We start from the raw sequence: 24,312 nt of genomic DNA, 5'->3' as shown, positions 1-24,312 counted from the left end.
CACTGGATAGTGGCCCATTCTGCCGTCAGCCAACGCGGCGGGGTGGAGTACATTGGAAATCACCTGCTCTGGAGACACCAGTTGACTTCTCACCATAGTCATACTGGCTCCTGTATCTCTCAGAGCCTCCCCTCTCTGGCCATTGATGGTGACCCATTGCCCATACTTAACAGTATTTGGGGGCACCTGGATCTTAGGAACCATCTCTCGTTCTCCCAGGGACACTAAGGTGACACACGCCCACTCACCCCCCTTATCTAAGGGCAACTCCTCCCCGAGCACTACACTAGCTACTCCCAGTGGTTTTCCTCCGGTGGGAGGGGGTGGTCTCTTTGGGCATCTGACATCTCCCTTATAATGTCCAACACCACCACACTCAAAACAGTGGAGAACCCTTGGCTGCTGGCTTTGGCCAGGATTAGGGTTTCTGGGCGGGTTTGCCTTAGGGGTGAAACCTGTTCCCTTCCCTTGGAAACTGTTTTGGGGACCTTTAGAGAACTCCCTCTTTTTATCTCCCCCCTCCTTCTTCTGGGGGGCGCCCTGTTCGGCCCTTTTGGAATCCCCTCCAGTCCCCTTTGAGGACACCCGGGTACTTGCCCAGATGTCCGCCTCCTCTGCAAGCTTCCGGGGATTGGTCAGCTTGCTGTCCACCAGGTGTTGGCTCAGCTCGGGAAAGCATTTCTCGAGGAAGTGCTCTTTCAAAAATAGATCATACAACCCCTCATAATCCTTCACCTCACTGCCCTTTACCCAGCCCTCTAATGCCTTTCTTGCGTAATCAAGGAAGTCCACCCAGTTCTGGGTGCTTAACTTGTGGCTCCCCCTGAACTTCTGACGGTACCTTTCTGGGGTAAGCCCAAACTTCCTTACCAATGCTAGCTTCATGGTGGGGTAGTTGGTTTGCTCCTCTGGTTCCAGGGCCAGCAAGGTGTCCCGACCAGTAGGAGGCATGTACTTATACAATCCACCCCCCCCAGTGCTTCTCCTGCACCCCATGGGCTCTTAAGGAGACCTCATAGGCAGCCAACCACTTGGCTATGTCATCCCCCTGACTAAAGCTAGCAATAAGGTCTTTTGGCAAATAGGGTCTGGACTCCCTGGCTGTTTCTTTGGATTCGCTGCCACCATTCATTACAGGAGAGGGCCCCCGTTGCAGGGCCTGGAGTTCCAACTCTTTCAACCTGAACTCATGAACCATCCTCCTCTCTTCCTTCTCCTGCTCCAGCTTAGCCAACTCTCATCTTAATTTCCTCTTTTCCCTCCGGTCAGTGAGCTCTGCTTCGGTCAAGCTTCCCCCGGAGACACTACTGCCCTTCCTGGAGTAGGACACTGGTCCTGGGAGTAGGTTTTCCCCCTCTAAGTGGAATAATCCATCTATCTCCACAACCGTGTCCCGGTCTGCCCCTTCATCCTCCTCCTTTCCTTCTTTGTGTGCCTCCACCCAAGCCCTTAGACTGGTCTGGAGTTCCCCCATCTTGGCACCATGCTTAAAAAATACCCCCATTTTCGGGCAGGAATCTTTCAGCTGAGCCACAGAATAGGTGTCTAGGTTTTCTAGTGCAAACTCCATTTTACAATAGGCAATACCAAGTTATACACACAAGGAAATTTGAGTTGCAAGGGCAACCTGAAGCTACCTCCACCCCACCACCAGGAACAAATTTGGAAAAACAAAAGTAAAAATTAGGAGGGCCGCTAGGAGAAAACTCCAGGTGTAGGCTGGTGGATTTTACTAAATTACTACAGAGTAGTTGCAACCACATTCAAGATCCCACCGCTAGACACCAACTTGTTGGAACCTGAGATGTCAGGTCACCTAAGGTAGCCTGGCCTAGGGTAAGGCAATATCAACAAAGGCACATGTGTGAAGGTTGCAAACCACCCAGCAATAACTCAATAAAATTCCACTCAAAAAGAACAACACTACACCGTGAATTATGGAAAAATACGAGCCTGTTTATAAAAATAATCTTTGCTCTTTTTGATTCAGAAAACACAGCTCAGTGTATTACATTTACTCCTGTAAATATCTTGAGTCTTTCAAAGTTACCAAATCATATCCTTAAGCAGTTTCCTTTTTAGAGTTAACACCTTAGGAGCTCGTAAACAAACCTCCCCAGTGCTGCGCTGTCCATTATCCAGTGCTGAACTGGACGTCCAGCGGTCGCACGCAGCACTGGGGAGGTAGTGCCCGTGACGACCGTTGGCCGACGGCAGCACCTAAAGGGCTAACAGCTCAATACATTTCAGTCATGAGATTACTAAATTTCCCATAAATTGCCAAAACATACACGTTACTTAGCTTATCAAATTTTCATCACAATACAGCAGTTCACAGTTGTTTACAGTGTGCAGATTTTACCAGCTTTCTCCACCTTCTCAATAACGTCTAAAGTTCTTCTTCAGCCAAATTCCCATCCCCAACAGAGAAGTAAACTTGTCTAATGCTCCTTCTACAGACGCTGATATTCTTTGTCCAGTAATGGATTTCTCATCCCCACTGGGGACTCCTGTTTACTTCATCAAAACGGTTACTCTTGGAAATTACAACTAATTTGGCCTGAGCTCTGGGAAAGTTAAGTCCATAAAGCCTTAGGAGTCTTCCAGCTCACCCCCCTGCTTCACAACAGCTTTTGTTAGCACTTATTTTCAGGCAACATCAGAGTGTTTACTCGTACTTCTCTTGACTGAGTCGATGTCAGATTAAACTGATGGCTATCCCGGGACCTGGAACCTCCCACAGTTACTTCAGAATTATGGGTTGAATTACAACTCTTCTCCAGGGACTTAGTGATCTTCCCGGCTCCTGCCTCACTTCCTCCCCCTGCACCACACCTTACTTGTCTTCCGGCAGGCTGCAGAACTAGATCCTCGTTTCTCCGGGGGCGGGAGCTGTTCCTTCGCCCCAGGCCTCACCAGGAGACGGAGACGCTGAGGAGCCTAGAGACGCGTTTCGTCACGGGAACCCCTCGGCTCCTTTCTGACTCAAGCCACGGCTGGGCAGGCGCGGGGAAGCAGTGTTCCGACTGGCGCCACCTCTCTCGTATGGGGATTAGCACACCTCCGACCCTGCGCGGAGAATCAGTGCCTCGCCGCTTCCCTGCCCGCCTCACCTCCAGTTATACCGCTGGCTTGCGCAGTGAACCGCACCACTTTCCTTGATTCCTCAGTCCTGTCGCATCAACGCCCCCTCGCGCCTCTGGCTCGGAGACACTCCAGCAGCGTGAGAAGACAGAACACGCCGGGTTCGATTCTTCTCAATCCGGGTAGGCTGGGACTTCAAGAAGGAAGGTGGGGGGACCAGTTGCCAGTTTGAAGTGGGTTGAATGAGGGTGTGGGTCTCAGGCTCAGAACGGGAAGGGGGCCAAAGGTCACGTTTGCCTGGCTGTCCCAATTAATGACAGACCAACGAAAGGGTTTGGTCAGGGGCAAGAGGGGGAACGTCTTCTGGAAGATGCTGTCAATCCTACAGACCAACTAACTCCCTCTAGCGCGTCCTCCTCCTCACACCACTGCCTCTCTCCTCTCACACTCTAGACTACACAAAATGGCTCCCTGACCCCTGCCCTTTTATAGCCAAACCACACAGGGTCCAGTAGGGTCCAGAAAGTTCTGGAAGGCCTAATGCTAACCTATGGGGCAGTCTAGGATGTGGCAGTTGGGGACAGTTGGTAGCCACCATTTTGTGACTCCAAGGGAATTCCTGTCAGGAAAGGCCTCTAGGCCTGAGGTAAAAACTATGAGGGTGAAAAAGCACCTATCCCCTAGACCAACACCTTGAAAAAAAACTAGTGGACACAAAAATTAATAAAGGCATGAGGGGCAAAAAGGGGACAAAATAAATAATAAATTGGAGGGACTACGCAAAAAGTCAGACAGGTCTAACATATTTGTATTCCCAGATAACGCACTGAATCCGTCGACCACTGCAATGGGTATTCCAGAGGCATTCGTGGCAGGGCTGGGGTAAATGGGAATATAAGAGAGATTTATCCCAATTCACACGAAGGCCAGAGAAACTCCCGAACCGTACTGAATCACACTGCACTGGTCCAAGATTCCTCTCTGGGTGTCGTATATACCACAGCGTGTCATGCGCATACACCGAGATTATTAGGTTGTAGCCTGGGGAGTGCAAGCCCCTGCGGCTATGATACTCACCAAGTGCACATGCTAGCGGTTCAGCCATCAAGCGTACAGCGGAGGGGACAAGGGGCAACCCTGCCTAATTTCCCTAGAGGGCGATGGGAGCAGACACAACACACTGACCCGCCGTGGGCGAAGCACACAACACTGATAACAGATGCAGGAATACCTCCAGTTACCGATGCGATGCAGAACAGCCAACATAAAGCCCCATTCAACTGAATCGAATGTGCTTTCTGCATCCAGTAATACCACGGCTGCTTTCACCTCTAGGTTAATGCGCTGCATGGAGCCAAACAGCGTTCTAAGATTGAAGGTGAGACTACGCTTGGGTACAAATATGGCCTATTCAGGCTGCACCACTCCAGGCACCAATACAGCCAGCTGGCTAGCTAATACCATGGCGTAAAGTTTGGTATGTTCATTTAGTAAAGACTGTGGCATGTAATATGAACAGAGGAATGGCTATTTGCCAGGCTTCAGGTGCCTTACTATTAAAGCCTCACGCATAGAGGCGGGCATAGAGCCTGTTTCCCCCATTTCCTCATATAGCGGAACCAAATGTGGAATCAGCAGTTCCTGGTATACCTTGTAAACGACCACAGTAAGCCTGTCAGTGCCCGGTGCCTTACATGCCGGCATGCCCTTAAGCGGTGTTCGTATCTCTTCTGGCTGCAATGGCGCCATGAAGTGTTCCCTGTGTTAATTGGTGAGCCAGGTCATAATTATATGAGCTAGATAATCTGTGGTAGCAGCATCGTCTTCTGGGACTCGTGATGATACAAGTCTGCGTAATACTCACAAAATCGTTCCGCAATGTGTTCGGTGTCGCTCAGGAGTTGTCCCTGTTCGTTTTGTACTTCAAGTATCATATTGGACTAGTGGTGGGGGTGCAGTAATGCAGTCAGTGTAACGCTAGGATGTTCCCCTTCCCCATAAGTGTGCGCAATTTCCCTAAGTGGTGGACCTCACTTTGGGACGTCTCATGGAACTCATCAATATTTGCCTTAATATCTCCCAGGAAGAGATCATCAGTTATAAACTGATGTCTCAGCTCCAAGTCTGCAATCTACCTTTCAAGCTGGGAAAAATGCCCACGGACCGATTTGAGGACCCCTGCATATTTAAATAACACTACACCTTTAATGTAGACCTTGAAGGCTTCCCACACCGTTGCAAACCTATCAACCGTTCCCACGTTAATACGGAAAAACTCTTCAATGGCCTGGGCTAACTCAGCTCGGAATGCAGAAACCAATAAGGAATACGGGGGAAAAGCCAAGTAAATACACTTGCCCTTTCACCAACCCTGTGAAATGAGGCAGAAATCTACGTGGGTATAAATATCATGTGCTGAGGAATAATGTGTGTATCCCTACCTTGTGGGAGACCTGTGGCACTAAATATCTATTAGGCCCTCTCTGGCTGCTATGTTAGTGAGATCCCCTGCTGCCACAGACGGTCTTCTAGGAGGGCCCTTGGAGCAATCAAAATCAGGATTCAGAACGCAATTGAAATCCCCACCCCAGATCTGTGGCATTCCACCCCACTGCATGAGCCGCGCGCTTAGTGACTGTGGGTCATCATAGTAGGGTCAATACGCCCCTACTAGTAATACCTCTAGATCCTTTTTATAGCGTCGAGCCGCTACATACCAGCCCGCCTGGTCTATGCACTTCTCCTGTGAGTGAACACTGGAGCCCCTATTAACACAGATTAAAACTTCTTGAGCGTGTGTGGTAAAACCAACAGCATCCTACAGAGGCCCTGCATCGACGCTGCGGCAACATGCCGCTCCGTGGGGCCAAGTGGATTTCTTGCAATATTGCCACATCTACTTTGTGTCTCCTGAGGTATGCTACCCCCTTACGTTTCTTTCGACGGTCATTTAAACCCCTGACATTCCATGTGATAAAACAAATTAGTGAACGGCTTGAAGAACCATCCACTACATACCCTGTGCTATCCACCGTCTAGTACATTACCCACACACTCCGCCATGTCCAGCCATGCAACATACAGTACTTTCAATAACAGACTACACATAACATACAACCTCAAAGAATGCAGACCTTCCCCCACCCACACCCCAACACACACAGCAAGAACTGCGTTACTTACCTGTAACAGCAGTTATCCAGTATTGGTGTCTTTCATAGATTCACATGCCTGAATCATTCCCCGTCGTCGAGACGGGAGCCTCCGGTACATGAAAAAGTAATGTCCTATAGACATACATAGAGAAAATAGGCCTAAGGGTCTCCCCTTAGTAGCCTTTCTTTGTCCTTATGCAAAAAGGACCAAACTCTCACAGGCAGCCAATCAGCTCCGACCTCCCTCTAGAACCTTCCTGGGAGGAGCCTCAGTCCCTCAGATTTTCGTACGCACTCAGCTAGTTAGGCGTAATATTGTTAGAGAGGGATGTGAGACTTCCCAGGGGAGGCGGGAGGGTTGCATGTGAATCTATGAAAGACACCAATACTGGATAACTGCTGTTACAGGTAAGTAACGCAGTTCTTATCCAGTATTAGGGGTGTCTTTCATAGATTCACATGCCTGAATCAGAGTAGCTAGCAATTAGACATGCACATTCGTGATGGAAAGGTGTCCTGCAGGCATGTTAGACAATGCACACATTGTCCTATAGCATGTAAAAAGACAGCATAAGCAGAGCATCACAATAGCAGAGAATGTGCATACCTGGATGGCGGGATGAGGGAAGGCTCACCTCACTGAAAGAGATGGCGTAGCACCGCCTGGCCCACTGCTGCATCCTTCTGAAGTTCGATATCCAGGCAGTAGTGTCTGGAGAAAGTGTGCGGTGACTTCCAGGTCGCCGCTCTGCATATGTCCAGGATCGGCACTCCAGCGAAAAGTGCTGCTGAGGTGGACATCGCCCTGGTGGAATGTGCAGTGACATGATCAGTCAAAGGCCGTCCGGCCTTGGTATGACAGAATGCAATCGCTGAGGAAATCCATCTCGAGATGCTTTGCTTTGTGAGAGGCAGGCCCATTCTTGGATTGCTGTAGGCCACGAATAGTTGCGAAGATTTTCTGAAGGCTTTGGTTTTATCCAGGTAGAACTTTAGACATCTCTTGAGATCTAAAGAATGGAGTGCTCTTTCGGCTGCGGTGGAAGGGTTCGCAAAGAAAGACCTAAGGACTATTGGTTCATTGAGATGAAAGTCCGAAGGCACTTTCGGTATGAACTTAGGGTTCGGTCTTAATATCACTCTGTCCTGTCTGAATTGCATGTATGGATCCTGAATGAACAGAGCTTGGAGTTCGCTTACTCTCCTGGCCGATGTTAAAGCGAGCAAGAGCGCAGTTTTCCATGAGATGTATTTGAGGGAGGCCCGATGAATGGGTTCAAAGGGATGCCTCATGAGTTGGTTGAGAACTAGGTTCAGATGCCACGTCGGGGGGACTTTCCGAGGCCTCGGAAAGGATCTATAAAGCCCCTTCAGGAATTGTTTGACCAGTCTACTGGACCACAGGGAAGGTCCCGTGAAAGTTCTGGTGAACCTCGATATAGCTGCCAGGTGGACTTTTATGGATGCATGTGCCAGTCCTGATTGTGCCAAGTGCAGTAGGTATGGCAATAGCTGTTCAGGTGTGACGTACAGTGGTTGCAGGCCCTGGTCCGAACACCAAATGCAGAATCTTTTCCATTTGAGAGAGTAGGTTTTGTTGGTACTGTCTGCTCTCGCTTTTGCCAGTATATCTCTGCAGTCCTGCGGGATATTCAGGCCACCGAACTCTCTGTGCTCAGGAGCCAGGCCGATAACCTGAGCGATTGCAGGTTCGGGTGTTGCACCTGCCCCTTGGACATTGTCAGGAGGTTCGGGTGTTGTCGCAGACGAATCGGTGTCTTGATAGAGAGCCGAAGTAGATCCGAGAACCAGTGTTGTCTCGGCCAGGACGGGGCAATCAGGATTAGGGTACAGGGCTCCGCTTTCATCTTCCTGAGGAGCCTCAGGATCATGGGAAACGGAGGAAAAGCGTACGCAAACACGCTGAACCAACCAATGGAAAAGGCATTCCCCAGTGATCCCTGTTGGGGATGCCAGCTTGCGTAGCTTGGGCATTTGGCGTTCCCCTTGGTGGCAAACAGGTCGATTCCTGGGACTCCCCATTGAGAGAAGATGTGAGTCAGCGCGCTGTCGCTCAGTTCCCACTCGTGGGAGAGGGATCTTTGCCTGCTTAGGGCGTCGGCGATGGTATTGTCCTTGCCTGGCACATAGTCGGCTTTGAGTGTGATTCCATGCAGCACTAGCCAGTTCCAGATCTTCTGCGATTCGCGTGAGAGAGAGAGCGAACGTGTTCCTCCCTGTTTGTTGAGATAGTGCATCGTCGTGGTGTTGTCCGTTTTGACGAGCACTGGGGAGTGCTGGATGCGTGGTAGAAAGGCCTGTAGTGCCAGATACACGGCTCTCAGCTCCAAAAGGTTTATATGAAGCTGTTTTTCCTGAGTGTCCCATTTGCCGCTGATCCGAAGGTCCTGAAGGACAGCGCCCCATCCCTCCAGGGAAGCGTCCGTGGTGATCACCAGAGGTGTTGCCGGAAGGAGAAATGACAGCCCTACGGTCAGATTTTTGCGACGCCTCCACCAGGTCAGACTCTTGGTCATTTTGGGTGTTATCCATACAGTGTCCTCGAAAGAGCCAGTACTTTGAGTCCATTGGCTCGCGAGCGCCTCCTGCAACGGGCGCATCCTGAGTCTGCAGTGAGGGACGAGGAGTATACAGGAGGACATCATGCCCAGGAGGGATGTATAGGCCCGGACCTTCAGTTGTGTCCTGTTCGCCACAGCCGTGGCCAGGGACAATATCTTGTCTGTCCTTTCCTTCGAGGGGAAGGCTCTTGCGCACTCTGTGTCCAAGGTTGCTCCGAGGAAGGTAATTTTTGTCGTAGGGATGACACAGGATTTCTTGAGATTGAGAGTTAATCCCAGCCTCTGAAAAAGATTTGTGCAGGTGCTGGAGGATTCGGCTGCGTCTTTCGCCGAGGGTGTTTTCACCAGCCAGTCGTCTAGGTACGGGAAGACCTGGTGACCCATTTGACGCAGGAAAGCTGCCACCGGTGCAAGGCACTTCGTGAAAATCCGCGGCGCGGATTTGAGGCCGAACGGTAGTACCTTGAATTGATAATGTTGCCCTGCAACCTCAAACCTCAGGAATTTTCTGTGACACTTGAGGATGGGGATGTGGTAGTAGGCATCCTGGAGATCCAAGGACGTCATGAAATCTCCTTTTTCTAGAATGCCTAGTATTTCTTGAATCGTCACCATCCTGAACGATTGGCTCCGTAGGAAGACGTTGAGCGCTCGGAGGTCTAGAATGGACCTCCACTTGTCCTCTTTCTGGCGTACAAGAAAGAAGTGGGAGTAAAAGCCCTTCCCCTTCAGGGGTGCTGGAACGCGCTCGATAGCTCCTTTCTTCAGCATTACAGAAATTTCCTGGAGAAGCAGGCGTAGGTTTTTGTGCGCCCGTCTGCGTGGAGGAGTTCTGGGAGGGATGGTGGTGAATTCGAGGGAATGGCTAAAACGTATAATTTGGAGAACCCACCGGTCCGTGGTTATGAGTTGCCAATTGTTGAGGAAATGGGTCAATTTTCCTCCAAGTTGTAAGGAGGGATAGGGTGTCTGGACTGGCTGGAGTAGCCCGTCACTGGCGGCCGCCAGTGCCCCTCTTCGCATTCTTGCCTCTGAAGTTCGATCGTCCGTAGGACGATTGACGGCCTTGAGGTTGCTTGTGTTGGTATTGACCTTTGTTAGTATAGGAGTACGAGGACCTATTCTGATAGGAACCTCGATACGAGGACTGCCCTCTGGATCTGTTGCCTCGAAAGGACTGGGTCCGGGACTGTAAGGTACCCAGAGCCCTGGCCGTATCCGTGTCCTTCTTTATGGTTTGCAATGCCTCATCGATCTTGTCCCCAAAAAGGTGCTGGCCATCGAAGGGCATGTCTAAGACCTTGGATTGCACCTCCTGGCGGAACGACGTCGCCTTAAGCCATCCTTGACGGCGTAGGACCGCAGCTCCAGCAAGTTGACGAAAGCCAGTCATGGCAGCATCAATAGCACAGTCTATTATTTCGGCTGCTGAAGTTTGACCCTCCACTAGTAGAGCCTTGACTTCACCTTGGACTGTGTCAGGCAGGTCTGACAAATATGGGGCTATGTCTTCCCAGAGTTGGCGATTATAACGCCCCAACAGGGCAATGGAGTTGGCCACCTTGACTGTCATGGCCGAAGTTGTCGTGAACCGTTTTCCGATTGTGTCCAGCTTCCTGCCTTCTTTGTCCGGAGGAGCGGACAGCGAGGAGGAAGGGTTGCGGGAGTGCTTCTGGGCCGCCTGTGTGACCACTGAATCAGGTTTAGGGCGCCCATTTAGGCAAGCCGCTGCAGTCAGTGGGGCTTTGTATTTCTTGTCCAGGCGTGGAACAACCGCAGACACAGAAGCGGGCGTCAGCATCAGTTTCTTGCCTTGTTCCCATCTATTATTGGAATAGATTTAGTCGTCTTTTGAGTCTGCTCCTTAAAATCGTGCAGGAAGCATTCAGTTTCTGTGGATTCGATAGCCATATGGAATCTCTTTGCCGCTCTTTCAACGATTTTATGGAAGCCGCCGATGTCTACCGGCGGCGAGTCCGCTTGGCGCGGTTGGGGCGAAGCTGGTGAAGACGCCACATACTCATCCTCATCATCATGGGTAGAGTGGGCCTCCTGGACCTCTCCTTCCTCCAATTCTTCCTCCTCCTCATCCTCGTCTGATGACACTACCTCCTGAGGTTGGATCCTCTCATGGTGGGCTTGAGGGAGAGGTCGAGACTGTTTTGGGGCTGCCGCTGGTTTAGGAACGATAGGCGACTGATCTCTACTGTCAGCGTCCGGGAAGCGTTGTTTGTAATCCTGTACAAGGAATTTCAGGTCGTTCACCAGAGCAGCTGGCAGGCATATCATGGGGGTAACCTCCGTGCTGACATTAGTGTGGACGGAGTGCTCCTGGTAAGAGATTTCCTCTATCTCCTCGTCAGTGCTTTGGCATTTGACATGTAGGTCCGAGATGGAAGTAGCGGGGCCCAGGTGGTCATCCTCTTCTGAGTCTTCACTCTGGAAGATTTCGTGAGGCGGCTGCATCTCCACTTTGCTTGGAGACGTGGTTTCCGGCGTAATATGCGGTTTGGTAGTCTTGCCCAACGCAGGACTGGAGGTGGAAGCCACCGACTGCGTCGTCGACGGTGGTAGTGTGAGGGATGACACCTCCACGAGCTTGGATTTCTTCCATGTTTCTGAAAGCGCCTTCGTCGACGACGAGTCCTCCGTCGACGGCGTCTTTAACTTCGTCGTCGACGACGACGAGTCCTCCGTCGACGGCGTCTTTAACTTCGTCGACGACGACGAGTCCTTCGGCGACGGTAAGGTCTTCGTCGACGGAATCTCCGTAGACGGCAACTTGGTCGTCGACGACGACCGCGACGTCGTCGGTGCACTCGTCGACGGCGAGCCCGTCGTCGACGTCGTTCTCGTTGACGTTTTCGCCGTCGACGTCTTCGCAGTCGACGCCCTCGTCAATGACTTCGTCGTCGGGGCTGTCGACGGTGGGTTCTTCGCCGTCGACGACAATAGGCTCGTTAGAGAGGATGCCGTCGTCGACGGCGTAGTTTTCGTCGACGGCGTAGTCTTCGATGTCGACAGGGTCTTTGTCGTCGACGACGATTTCAGCAGTAAAACAGAGGACATAGGTCTACCTGTCGATGACTATGATGGAGATGTCATCGTCGACGGTGAAGGAGACAACGCTGACGTCGTTGACACAGTGGTAGTTACTGAGGTAGTCCTCTGGGCAGGTCTGCTAGATGACTGAGCAGGCTTCTTAAAAGTCTGATTATCCTTAACAGACACAGAAGATGTCGTAGATCTTGCCTCTGAAGACTTCTTGGCTGTCTTCCTAGGAGGAGTGTCTGAGGGGCCAGGGGAAGTTACCCTTGGCCTCTTTTGAGAGACTTCTGAGACCTTAGAGACACTACCCTCGGAAGATTCCAGAGTGTCTCTGTCCTTAAGCCTGTCGAGCCAGATGAGAAGGCGACCTTCCCTGTCTCTCACGGTCTTTTTGGGGAAAGACCTACATATTTTGCAGTCTGCAGGGACGTGGTCAGGATAAAGGCAATATAAGCATAAGGTATGCTTATCATCCACATGGAGCCTTTTCTTCCCACATGAAGAGCAGGCCCTGAAAAGGGCTTTCTTCTGGGATTCAGACATCGAAGAAAGCAGTGGAAAGAAAACACTTACTGCCTCAAAGTGTTACTGAAGTAATCCTTGAAGATTGTAGAGTGAAGATTCACTTTCAAAGGAAAGTAGATGATTTTTAAGGAATCCTGAGAAGAGCTAAGGCTGGAGACTCCCTAGCACAACGTGCGGTAGAAAATCTGAGGGACTGAGGCTCCTCCCAGGAAGGTTCTAGAGGGAGGTCGGAGCTGATTGGCTGACTGTGAGAGTTTGGTCCTTTTTGCATAAGGACAAAGAAAGGCTACTAAGGGGAGACCCTTAGGCCTATTTTCTCTATGTATGTCTATAGGACATTACTTTTTTATGTACCGGAGGCTCCCGTCTCGACGACGGGGAATGATTCAGGCATGTGAATCTATGAAAGACACCCCTAATACTGGATAACGCAACAGCACTCCCTAACCCGTCCTTGCCCCCCACAAAAAGAGCAAAACAAATGCAAGTGGTATACACATGGGGACAGATGTTACCAGCCTGGGCTTGTGATTACGTAAGTCAATTCTCTTATATGCCTAAAGAAAAGTATGAGTTAATTTAACAAACTACTTGTGAGAATAGTAAGTACTTTTTAGGATAAGTATTGCAATGCAGTGAACCGTATGAAACAGGGCACTGTATGAGACAATAGAAAACCATTTGTAAAATGATCAGAACGCTCAAATCAATGTACCTGGTGCAAAGAACAATTTGAGAGTTCAAGACCTGAACACAGGAAGACAAATAGTTCCAGAAAGAAGTATGCCTCAGTGTCCGCCCCTCCGCAACGGACACCGCCTAATACAAACAAAGTATCTAGGAAGGGCAAGGGGAGTTCAGACTTCTAGAGCCTGTGATTTTGCACCTTCTTCCGGACTCTTGCTGGGAGATCCTCGCATACCCCCAGCAGTGTCCCTCCGTTTGAGGAATTTTTGCTTTTGTGTAGTGTCATTGAAAAATAATGCTTTGCTGTCCAATATGACCCGCAACCTCGCAAGATAAAACATGCTATATTCCAGCTGGAGTTCACACGGTTTTCTCTTGGCTGGGATGAATAGCCGTTGGGCTTCCTGGACTTGCTGCGAGAAGTCAGGGTGCAAAGATCTATCAGAGCCCTCGTGGTGCAATACTTTCAATTCGAGCTCCACCACAAAGATCTCTGAGAAGGTATCTCGCCCCAACAAGTCAATGAGCAAGCGCTCTATGTAACTTTCCATGTTGTCAATATTTGTGGATTTGGCTATTTCTACTATACGTAGATTGTTCCAGCATGAACAGGCTTATACTTCTTCTGTCTTTGTCTGCAGCGTGAGTAGCAGCTTATTTATCTTTTTCTGCGCGGCAGAGATCGCAACCTGCCCTCTATCATCGACACTCAACACTCTATGTCTGCATGATTGTCCATCCTCTCCAACATTCAATCCATTCTGAAGAAGAGTGCATCTGTTTTACCATCGATCTTGGTGAGGCTATGTTGCATAGCCATTAGGATAATCTTCAGATCCGCGTCCCCTTCAGGTTCAGATGCTTCAGTTACAGGTCCTGACCCAACTGCGCTGCTTTTGGGATTCTTAGGATTTCTTCGTAGGTCAAATTGTAGTTTCGACTGGGATTTATCTGTTCCACTCATCTTGGCGAGGTGAAGCAGCACAGGGCCAAGGAGCTCACCAACACCGGAGTGATTATCTCCAGCAGTTCACGTGGAATCGCACAAGTTCCCTCACCCCAGGCCTACAGTGGGGAGGGCCTCAATCTAAGGCACAGTCAGACAAGGGGTTAAGCCAGGGAAATCCCTGTCACAGCCAATGTGATGGTCCTGCCCAGCGCAGACACACTGCGCAATGGTAAGTGGACCAGTACCCCGCAGCTGAGGCAAAGAGATATAATGAGAAGGTAGCAGGGGGTATCATGAACTTACACAGTGGGCCACTGCAGGCTTTCAAGCATGGGTGTCTTGTGTCTCAATAAGTGCAAGAAGAGATCTACTGCTGCAGAAAAGGCAGTCCCTCCACAGTAGTTAGATGGCAGCCCCTTAGTAATAATAGCGCCCACCACTGGGCACAGCACAGTACAGGCAGATGGGACCTCGATGGCAAAAGTCAGCAGTCTTAGTAATGGACCACGGGAGGGCTTCTTAATTGATAAACGGCCTCCTGGCACCGGCAGGGACTACAGGGAACACATCAGTGTGTTCCGCTACGATGGCTAGAGTATAATTAGGCCCTTAGTTCCTGCCCAAGGGTAGGCACCACGATCGCTGTAGTGAGGTCACACTCCCGCGGGAGGGGCTGGCTCCTAGTGGAGGTGTGATGGTTACATGTCAATCTCTGATACCAACGTTGGAGAACTACAATTATAGGAAAATATATTTTCTTCTCTAGCAGTAGAACTTTCCTACATTCATATTTTTAATAAAGTCATTCATGCCCCATGAACTTGGACTACACACTGTCAAGCTTGTGTGTTAGTGCTGACTCTCTGACATGCTGAAAGAAGCAGAAGAGACCATACATTAACTCTTTGGTAAGTCAAGTCGAAACACTGACTGAAAGCCTGGATTCCGCATACAAGTGAAAATACCTGCCAGTTGCAATCTTGTGAATGAATCGCAGAGCCTGGCTTTAACCAGAGACAGGCGGTAGGGCTGAATGTGATTTTGTTGTTCTAGAAAGTCTGAACTCTTACTAAAGCACCAAAGGCAGAATCACATGCGAATCACGCTTAGTCCTGCTCCAATAGAAACAGTCCAGCCCGAACGGCCAAGCCTTCTCTGAATCGGAACACAAGCAACAGAAGACCGGTTTCGGCCTAATTGGGCCTCTTCACTTGAGTATAGCTAGGTTCTAGAGGCAGAGTGTTGTTTGTGTTGTCCAGCGTCAGGTTGCTTGTGTTGCAGTTCAGGAAAGACCTGGCCTGGCAGTTTAGCCTGTTTGATGTACTGCCCGAGTAGCTAGGATAATGCTGGATGTGGGTCACTGTGCCACTGGAACCAAGCTACATCTGACAAACGAGACCCCAGTAAGGGAGAAACTGGTCTTGGGTCGCTTGTGCTTCAGTTCAGAAAGGACCTGGCCTGGCAGCTAGGGATGGACTGTTCCTATTTGGAGTAGGGCCAAACTGAGGTCGCATGGTGCACAAAAGAACTATGGGTTGGAATGCTACCCCTAGCGATTGCCAGTGTTTAGAATTATTGCAGGCACTCATCGGTTCACCATTAGTGTGTTTGACGAAACCTGCGTGGTTGTGAGTAAACATCAACTTTTAACATCAAAGCTGTGGCTAATGGAGCTGTCACCGACTAGTTACATTGTGCTACATGAGGTATGTTTGCCAGTGATAGTGTTGTTGCCAAAAATGAGGTTGCTGATATTGGTTTGTTTTAGTGTTTACAAAGAATTGATGAGGCCATGGTCAACTATGTCCTTGTCACTGAGCGTGTGGGCGATGATGTTGACAAGGGCCTCGTTGACCACAAGGTCTTGACAGCACCTTCATGAACAAAGGAGAAGTTGATTTTGCTAAAGTGGAAAGAGTTGCCAGTGACAACTATTTTGGTGGCAAATAAAGTTTTCGGCTCTGCTTACAAGGACCATCCTTTATTTCTTATGAATATTTGTAACTAGTACCGTAACGGTTGGCATTAGTCGGTAATGTGAATCTTGCTGACGGTCAGCCAATTTCAAGATGTAAGTGCTGGTTGTAGCCTAGTGGTTATGTTTTAAAAAACAACATCTAAAGGCTAAGGGTTCAATTTCTGGTTGATGTGTCTGCTCAGAGTCTAAAATTATGTAAATGGGAGATTAGTAGAATTAAGTAAAAACAAACTAATTTTTCATTGATAAGCAAATATTTAAATTGTCACTCCACCTGAAAAAAAAACAATTTTTAATATACACCAGGCCCCAACAACCAAAACTAGTTATTTAATTCTTGTTGACTTTTGTATCGCGTGTTTTCATCTACAAAAGCCAAATACTAGTTATGATCTTATAGTATACGTTTAATTTTTCTTTTTTTAATGCATACCGTTTTCCTTTAAGTAAAACAGGCTGCTTAAAAAAAAAAAAGAAACTGCTTTATTTAAACAGCAGTCACAGCCATGGTGGTCTGACCATCCCTGGGAGTGCTAGCCATCCCAATGGGGTCGCAAATTGCACCTGCCTCATGAAAATTAATGAGGCAGGCAATTTGGAAACCCATTAGGAATCGCAAACAGTGTCTGAGACACTGTTGTAAATTCCATTTTGCGAGTCACAAATGCCGAGTTGCAAAACGACGCAATTTGAGAGTCACAAAAAGGAAGGATCGTACATCTGGCCCATAGTTCCTCATGTATTCCAGTGGAATCAGTTCCTGTACAGGGCAGACCCTTCACAAGGTTGACAAGCCACTTTTTATATTCTGATTGCTGCATCCAGGTGTTACAAAGCTACTAAAGAAGAGAAACCATTACCAAGCCCTAGTATCTGTTAAAATGACAAAATAATGAATTTTGAAACAGATGTACGAGTTACTTACCTTCGGTAACGATGTATCTGGTAGCGACGTTGTCTAGCCACAGATTCCTTAGAATATCCCCAGGCATCAGACTGAATCTGGAAATTTTTTGCAGCAGCACCTCTGCGTGCCGGGCGCCACACGACCCCGCCTGACGTCGTCCATGTACGGGACGTCAGCGAGGTCATATAAGTCCCTCCTGGCGCGCAGATGTCAGCTTCCTTCTTTTCCACGTGCAACACGGATCCGGAGTGAGCCGTTCCTCTGGCCAGTTTTCAGGACTCCTTTCCGACGCTTCGCGAAACAGATATTGTAGTACGCCGGTAATTTACCTTTCCCAGCCACATAATTTAGTACTCTTCTCATTATTTTGTCAACCATTACCGCATGATTCTAGTGTCCTGCCTATGGCCCAGCACCAAGGAAATATATTGAAATCGTATATTCATTTGTAAGGCAGCTGCCGACAATGGCTTCATTGTAGCACTGGTCCTGTGTGTATAGGTTTAACCTCCTGTAGTGTTCTTCTCTTCCCTTGTGGAGGCTCTCGTGCGTGAGGGGCTTCATGAGGAAAATGTGGAACTGTGGGGATGTAATGATAGAGCTTACCTTTGAATGTCATAATGGCACAGCGGAGTCAGTTGATTATAGCTGTTGGCTCCCGGAAGCTCTTAGTTTGTTGTCTGGTCGAGTTATTTAATAAACTTGAAATTCACACTTTTTGTGCAATCTGGATTGTTCGCTACACATATTATGGCAACGATCTCGGCCAGACTGGACTCTCGCATTCTTCTATTTTTCCATGATGTTGGCAGCCAATTGAAGGGTAATCGTTTTTTTCTTCACCTCAACGGTTATTATTGGGCCAGCGATTCCTCACTTTTGCTCCGACCGTTTGGATTGGTCTGCAGCACAGAAACCCCGCCACAGAGATTATTCACTTAGGATTCGTCAACGGTGAGGCACCTTCTTCAACGAGATCGCAAAACTTTGAAGCGTCTCCTCTTCCACGTAAAGCGCAATCTTCATTCTTCACAGATTCTCCACCAAAGAAGTGAGTTTGACGTGCTGCGTTGGTGGTGAGTTTCCTGCGGTGCCATTCTACACTTGTGAGGTGAGACTTTCCATGGAATTACATAGTTCTGCTACCATATTGCTCTGCCACGCTTTCTTGCCTTATTTGACTGCTGAGCCTCAAAGTTTGTATCATCATTATAAGGTCTCTTCGAGGCGAGTCAAAGTACGCTGATTCGCACAGCATTCTAATTGTTCTCATTGTATGCCTAGTTACTAATTTTACTTCTGTCATATTCTGTTGACATTATTTCCAATATATCTCCACGAGCTTCAGTCGCTAATTCGCACAGCTTTTTCCCAAGTACAATTGCATGTTTTTATTTTGTTTTATCCTGGCGAATCCAGAGACACTAATTTGATTGATTGACTTGGGTTTTTAACACCTTAAGTGTTATTAAATTCTATTGTACACATAATTTTACCACATTTGGCAGGTTTACCATGTCTACTCCAACAACCAACATTACTGTTAACCTACCCAAAGAATTTATGTGCGTTCCAGGTGATCCTCCTGTTCCTTGGCTACAGTGGAAAGAATACTTCATTAATTACTAATTTACTATTGACCATTCTAATAAGTTATCAGCTGACAGGAAAAAAGGTGTATTAATGCATAGTTTAGGACCTGAAGGTCTAAGAATATGTAACAAACTGAATAAAGATACTGTGTCTGGGGATGAAAATGTTTTTAACCAAGCTATTAGACAATTAGATAATTACTTTTTAATTACAAAATTAGTTCTTCTTCGCCTCTAGGAAGGCCAACGGAAAGCTCAGGTTATGCATTGACTTACGCCATCTTAATGATAATATTTTAATTGACCAGTTTCCTTTACCCAAAATTATTGAAATGCTTACCAAAACTAGAGGTATGTAAATTTTCTCCACCATTGACCTTTCCAAAGCTTACCACCAGATCCCTCTTTCTAACGCTTGTAAAAATCTCACTGCCTTCATTTCTCACATTGGATGATTTCAGTACACTAGAATGCATCCTAAACCTTTCAGTAACTCTGCGAAGCTGCTTATTTGTTTAACATTACTGGCCACTCTGCAACTTCAATAAAACTATTTAACAAATGCAGTTAATGTTCGGCTTTGTGAGTTGGCGCAGGCCAACTACCCTGTGTACAAAAATGCACACTGTTTTTTTGAAGTTGCATGTAAATGCTGCCAGTGTAAAAAACAACTTTGATGTCATTAAATTGCCCATGCTTGGCAGGAGTATAACAACCAAGAGGATTTTTTCTCAAATGAAATTCCCTTCGACTGACACACGAAAGAACAGAGCTCTCGAAGAGTTAACTGTTAAGTGAAACTTCAGATCCACGTTCATTTGAAATATTCCTGCTCAGATTTCTATTCATTTGCTCTTGGGAACACAGAACTTAAGCAGTCTGCCAGCTTTGATTACACGTATACCATAAAAAAGAAAATGTAAACTAGCAGTGCTGCTGCCTATAAACACAAAGTCCACGTTCAGCAAGAGAGCACGGCTTCTGGCACACAATCTCAGTGATGCACAGTTCAACCCAAAGTATTCAGCAGACTTATGAAACACAACAAATAAAATATTCAGGTAACCACATTAATGAGCAAAACAATACAGCCAAAATTATGCATTTTAACTAAGAGAAAAAAGAGGCGCACGGTCCACATTCCCTCAACAAATAAATATGTTTTAGGATTCTATACAAGTAATCTAATTGATTTCAGTCATTGCATTATTGTTCCCTGACAATTCAAAGACTTAAAACATCAAGCTACATGTTCATCGAGTCATTTATGGTACTTCTTGGAATATTCAAATGGAATTAAATGATAGCATCCTAATTATTTTTTTAGGGTTGCAACATGGGTCTGAAGTGGAAGTGGCGGCTCTCATCAGAATGATGAAAAACATGTAAGCCTTGTTTTCCAAAAAGCAAAAGCGGTGCACTGTACGTAGCATCAATGAGGAGGATAAACAGCTCACACATCCCTGCAGTGCATGCAGACAATAAAGAGGATAGGCTGTAAGTGAGGTCATGCAGTATAATCGGGACCTGTAAGCAGCACTGGGGTGCTCAAGACTACCCACAAATGTCGTGAACACTGTATTAGGACCCCCCAGCAGTTGGTTAGCCTGTCAAGGAAGTTACTGTAGTCCTTGCAGGCAGTTGTGGCTTAAATTGTTATTGTGCATTCTTTCCCTTAGTTACCGGGTCCCTGCTGCACAGCCAGTATGGATGTGATGTAAAATGCTGGAGTGATTGGTGAGGTTGAGGGAGGGTCAGTTGGAGTGTGTGGGCTGAGCAGCAGGAAGGCTGCCCCTTTTGGGGGGACTGAATTTCCTATTGACTATTTACCATCTGAATATCGTGTAACAAAGACTTAATACACCTACTCTACGACTAAATATGACCTCGTTTGTATTACAAGGCAGGCCTTCCACTTAGGTGCTGCTGCACTACTTCCAGGACTCTCCTATGAGTGCCAGCAGTAGGTGTCATGGTCATGTTCAGTGTTTTGAGTGCTGCATTGAGGGTCTTGTGGTGACTGTTGCTGCTGTCGAGATAAATGATGCCTTGTGTTTATGGCGGGCCTGGGGTCTTGCAGTATATGCTGGATTAAGTATTGGGAGGGAGGGGTCAGATATGGGTTTACATCTGCCCCTTTTGATCATGCAACTCTACTCCATTCTACCTTTTCATGGCAGGGCCTCGGTCAGGTAACTTCTGCACTTGGTTCCAAGCTCGGATGTCTGCGGGCTGTTTATCTGGATGGTTCCAAGCTCTGTGCTTTTCCAGTCGTGTTTTGGAGGCAAACGCTGCTTCACAGTAACGGCAGGCATAGGTCAGCTTTTCCGAAAAGGCTCCCTGCAAAACATATTCAGTAAATTACTCTTGGTCACAAAACTGCTTAATATTTATAGCAGCCCTTAAAAGAGGCAAAGTATCAGCGCCCCCGCCTCTCCCCCTGTGTTTCTTAAAGGAGGCCCAGTGAAAGAGAGAAATAGATTGTTACAAATATTTTTTTTAAATAGTGTACTTTTCAAAATGTGTCTAAGCTCTGCACTTTCAAGGCATATGCCTCAATATTATCTAGGAGGGGTTAGATTGTAAAGTCAAAGAAGAATATTTCAAAAGAGTGCCACAATATCATAGCTCAAATCTCTTGCAGGTAACAGGTCAAGTGTTCTCAGTAACCAATAATTTAACTCAGGAGATGCAAGAAAAGTTTCACAAGTTACAATGAAGCACTCAAAGGATAAATTATTAGAACGCTCCTGTAGAGCAGAGGCAGTGACTACACTATCTTGTGGCAAAGGAGATCCTGTGGAAGAAAGGTTGGTAGTGAACCTATGACGTTAAGTTAGAGTAAAACCATTTAGTTGAGCCAAATGTCATAAACATTGGTTCCACTAGACAGAATCCATCCAAACATCACTGTCTTCTGAATCCAGAATAACGGGCATGTGAGTGTTATACCATCTAGACAAGCCCAAAATTAGTTTGAAAAAATGGAGCTGGGTCAATAGAAAAAAGTCAAAGACGAGCTCTGTCGATGTGCTATCAATTAACCCCAATGTAGAAATCTCTAGATATTTCACCAGTTCTATTATTGCTGGACCATGAACTGGTGAGAAACTGTAGTTTAACAGTAACACTTCTGAGGCTGTGATGCGCTTTAGAGCAGTTATGAGGAACATAAAGAGTAAATAAAACTATATAGGAACGGTAAAAAAAGAGTAAATTACATATGCAGTCGGATATGTAGGCAAAATAGCAGAATTACATAATCATATATAAAAATATAAAGTAACAAAATGTAAAGGATGTAACCAAATAATATACAGTAGAATGTGTGAATGCAACATTTTGAAGTAGGAAATCGAGGGAGTTACAGGGTGGGGATAGTAGAGGCATAGTTTTCCCCAAGGTAGTGATGCACAGGGTATGTGGGGGTGGGGAGGGGGGGAAGGGTACCAGGGGTCTAGTCCTAGTGAGAGAGGAATTTGCTGGATAGAAACATTTTTACTTCTTTCCGGAAGAGGGATGAGGATGGGTTGCATCTGATCTCCATGGGTAGAGAGTTCCAGATGTTAGGGCCATTCCAGAGAAGGAACAGTTGTAGTTTTTCTTTTTCTGGCATTTTTGTGGCTTGAGAAGTAGGGAACTCGTGTTTATGGAGGTTCTATTTCCTCCCGATAGAGTCAGTTTCTGGGACAAGTAGTGGGGGTTTTGTGATGAACCGCTTTGTGGGTCATGCAGGCAATTTGTGAGTATGTGTGGCTTGACATGATTGACTGAAGGGATGTGTGGGACGTGGGTTGAATGAGTTGAATATTTATTATGTAAGCACAACAATTGTCCATATTGTTGTTTGAATTGATATTGGTAAAAAACTGAAATAAACATTAAACTATTTTTCCAAGTATGTCTACCTTGATGTTACTATTAAGGCTGGCCTAGTGGGTTTATGACTAATTGTGTAAATTTGGGACTCCGTTTGAGCCCATAGATTAATCAGATTTAGGCAGATTTTCTTCTCTCTTTATTGTTCATGATTCCCCTGCTCTTATGCCTAATATCAGCTCTTTCAGGGGGGCCCTTTGTTTAATTGGTGGATACGCAGCTGATGGCTAGCTCCTCTAGTGGTGGCGCTGATGTGTTTTTGCATAGCAAGGTCTTTGTTTAGTGTTATACCTAGAGATTTGGAGGAGTCGACGATGTGTGTTGTGCAATTCAAGGCATAGAGAAGAGGGAGCCAGTAATTGATGTTCGGGGTGGTAGTGGGTGGAGAAATCAGTAAGAATTTGGTTTAAAAGGTGACGGTGAGGGTGTGGCAGTCCTCGATGGAGGTTATTCTCATGTAGAGTTGTGAGTTGTCAGCATACATATGGAAGGCGACGTGGGAGAGTTCGAGGACTTCGTTAAGGGGCTCCAGATAGAGGATGAACAGTGTTGTGAGAGGAAAGGGCCTTGGGGGACACCCAGCAATAGCAGAGACTGCTCGGAAGGATTAGTTACTTACCTGTAATCCTAGTTCTCTTCCAGGGGTATCCTCATCAAAGTCATAAGCATTAGAATATTCCCGCCCATGCGCGGGACCCCGGAAACAATATATTATATGTGCCCCACATATATTATAGACATATATATAAATATATATATATATAAAAATAAGCAATTGCAGCCAAATAAACAATAGAGCTGGAATATGCAGTGAAGAATTTCCACAATACAGTGAATTCTGTATTAGAAACATGAGAAACAACACCAATGCTTGTTTAGAAACTGTTTTAATGTACAGAAAACAGTAGAAATTCTCATAACACACTGTAAGCATATACCGCTCCCAGGCTGCATTGCAAAATCCCAGTCTAAAAAGACTGAAAAGCTAACCTGTAGCTGAATGCACTAAAACTGACGCTGTGCCTTTAAGGCACCTCTGCCCCTAGCTTCCCATCATGCCTCAGGGGTTACAGTTAGGTCAGTTGTTCTTTTCGGAGACTGAAAACCAAACCATGGTAATAACAGGTTAAAAAACATCTCCTATTAAATAAACAAAGTCCTTTGCCCGGGGAGGCGGGAGGGTTGCTTATGACTTTGATGAGGATACCCCTGGAAGAGAACTAGGATTACAGGTAAGTAACTAATCCTTCTCTTCCAGGGGATCCTCATCAATAGTCATAAGCATTAGAATAGAGTAGCGAGCCTCACCTCATCCCTGCGGGCAAAGGAATCAACAGATAACATTTATATCCGTAGGCCCAAAAATAGGCCTTTTTCTACCCAAATAGGTTTCTCAAGGAGGCTTGCCCTACTTGAGAATCCGCTCTGGAATCAGACTCTAGGCAATAATGCCTTGTAAAGGTATGGACTGATTTCCATGTCGCAGCCTTGCATATTTCTGACATAGGAATGTCATGCAAAAAAGCTATTGTGGCTGCTTTCCCTCTAGTGGAATGAGCTTTGGGTGAATGCAACAAAGGTTTGCCAGCCAGCTGGTATGCTAGTTTGATACAAGAGACAATCCATCTGGAGATGGATCTTTTGGCTGCTGCAAACCCGGACCTCATTGCACCATAATTGACAAAGAGTTGGTCTGTCTTTCTGGTGTCCTTTGTTCTTTCTAGGTAAAACTTTAGCACCCGTTTAAGATCTAACGAGTGCAACGACCTCTCCGCTGGGGTCGATGGATTAGGAAAGAACGAAGGAAGGGTAATCGTTTGATTTATATGAAAATCCGATACCACTTTTGGAAGAAAAGAAGGGTGAGCCCTCATTACTACTCTGTTGTGGTGAAACACAGTGTAAGGTTCCTTGGTGCAGAGTGCT

General features: G+C 47.0%; 1 protein-coding gene across 2 annotated transcripts in view; it reads right to left on the bottom strand.

The window, feature by feature from the left end:
* Nucleotides 1–24,312, bottom strand: part of ZNF512B (zinc finger protein 512B) — a 280,648-nt gene that overhangs the window by 111,799 nt on the left and 144,537 nt on the right. For both annotated transcript variants that reach the window (XM_078651662.1, XM_078651663.1), the window contains exon 4: nt 20,675–20,847. In XM_078651662.1, the coding sequence (XP_078507788.1) occupies nt 20,675–20,847 (173 nt within the window). The remainder of the gene's footprint in view (nt 1–20,674; nt 20,848–24,312) is intronic.

The sequence above is a fragment of the Lissotriton helveticus genome, chromosome 7 (assembly GCF_964261635.1).
Source record: "Lissotriton helveticus chromosome 7, aLisHel1.1, whole genome shotgun sequence".
NCBI classification, from domain to species: domain Eukaryota; kingdom Metazoa; phylum Chordata; class Amphibia; order Caudata; family Salamandridae; genus Lissotriton; species Lissotriton helveticus.
Note: the sequence above shows the minus strand (reverse complement) of the source record. Positions and strands in the feature narration are given on the sequence as shown.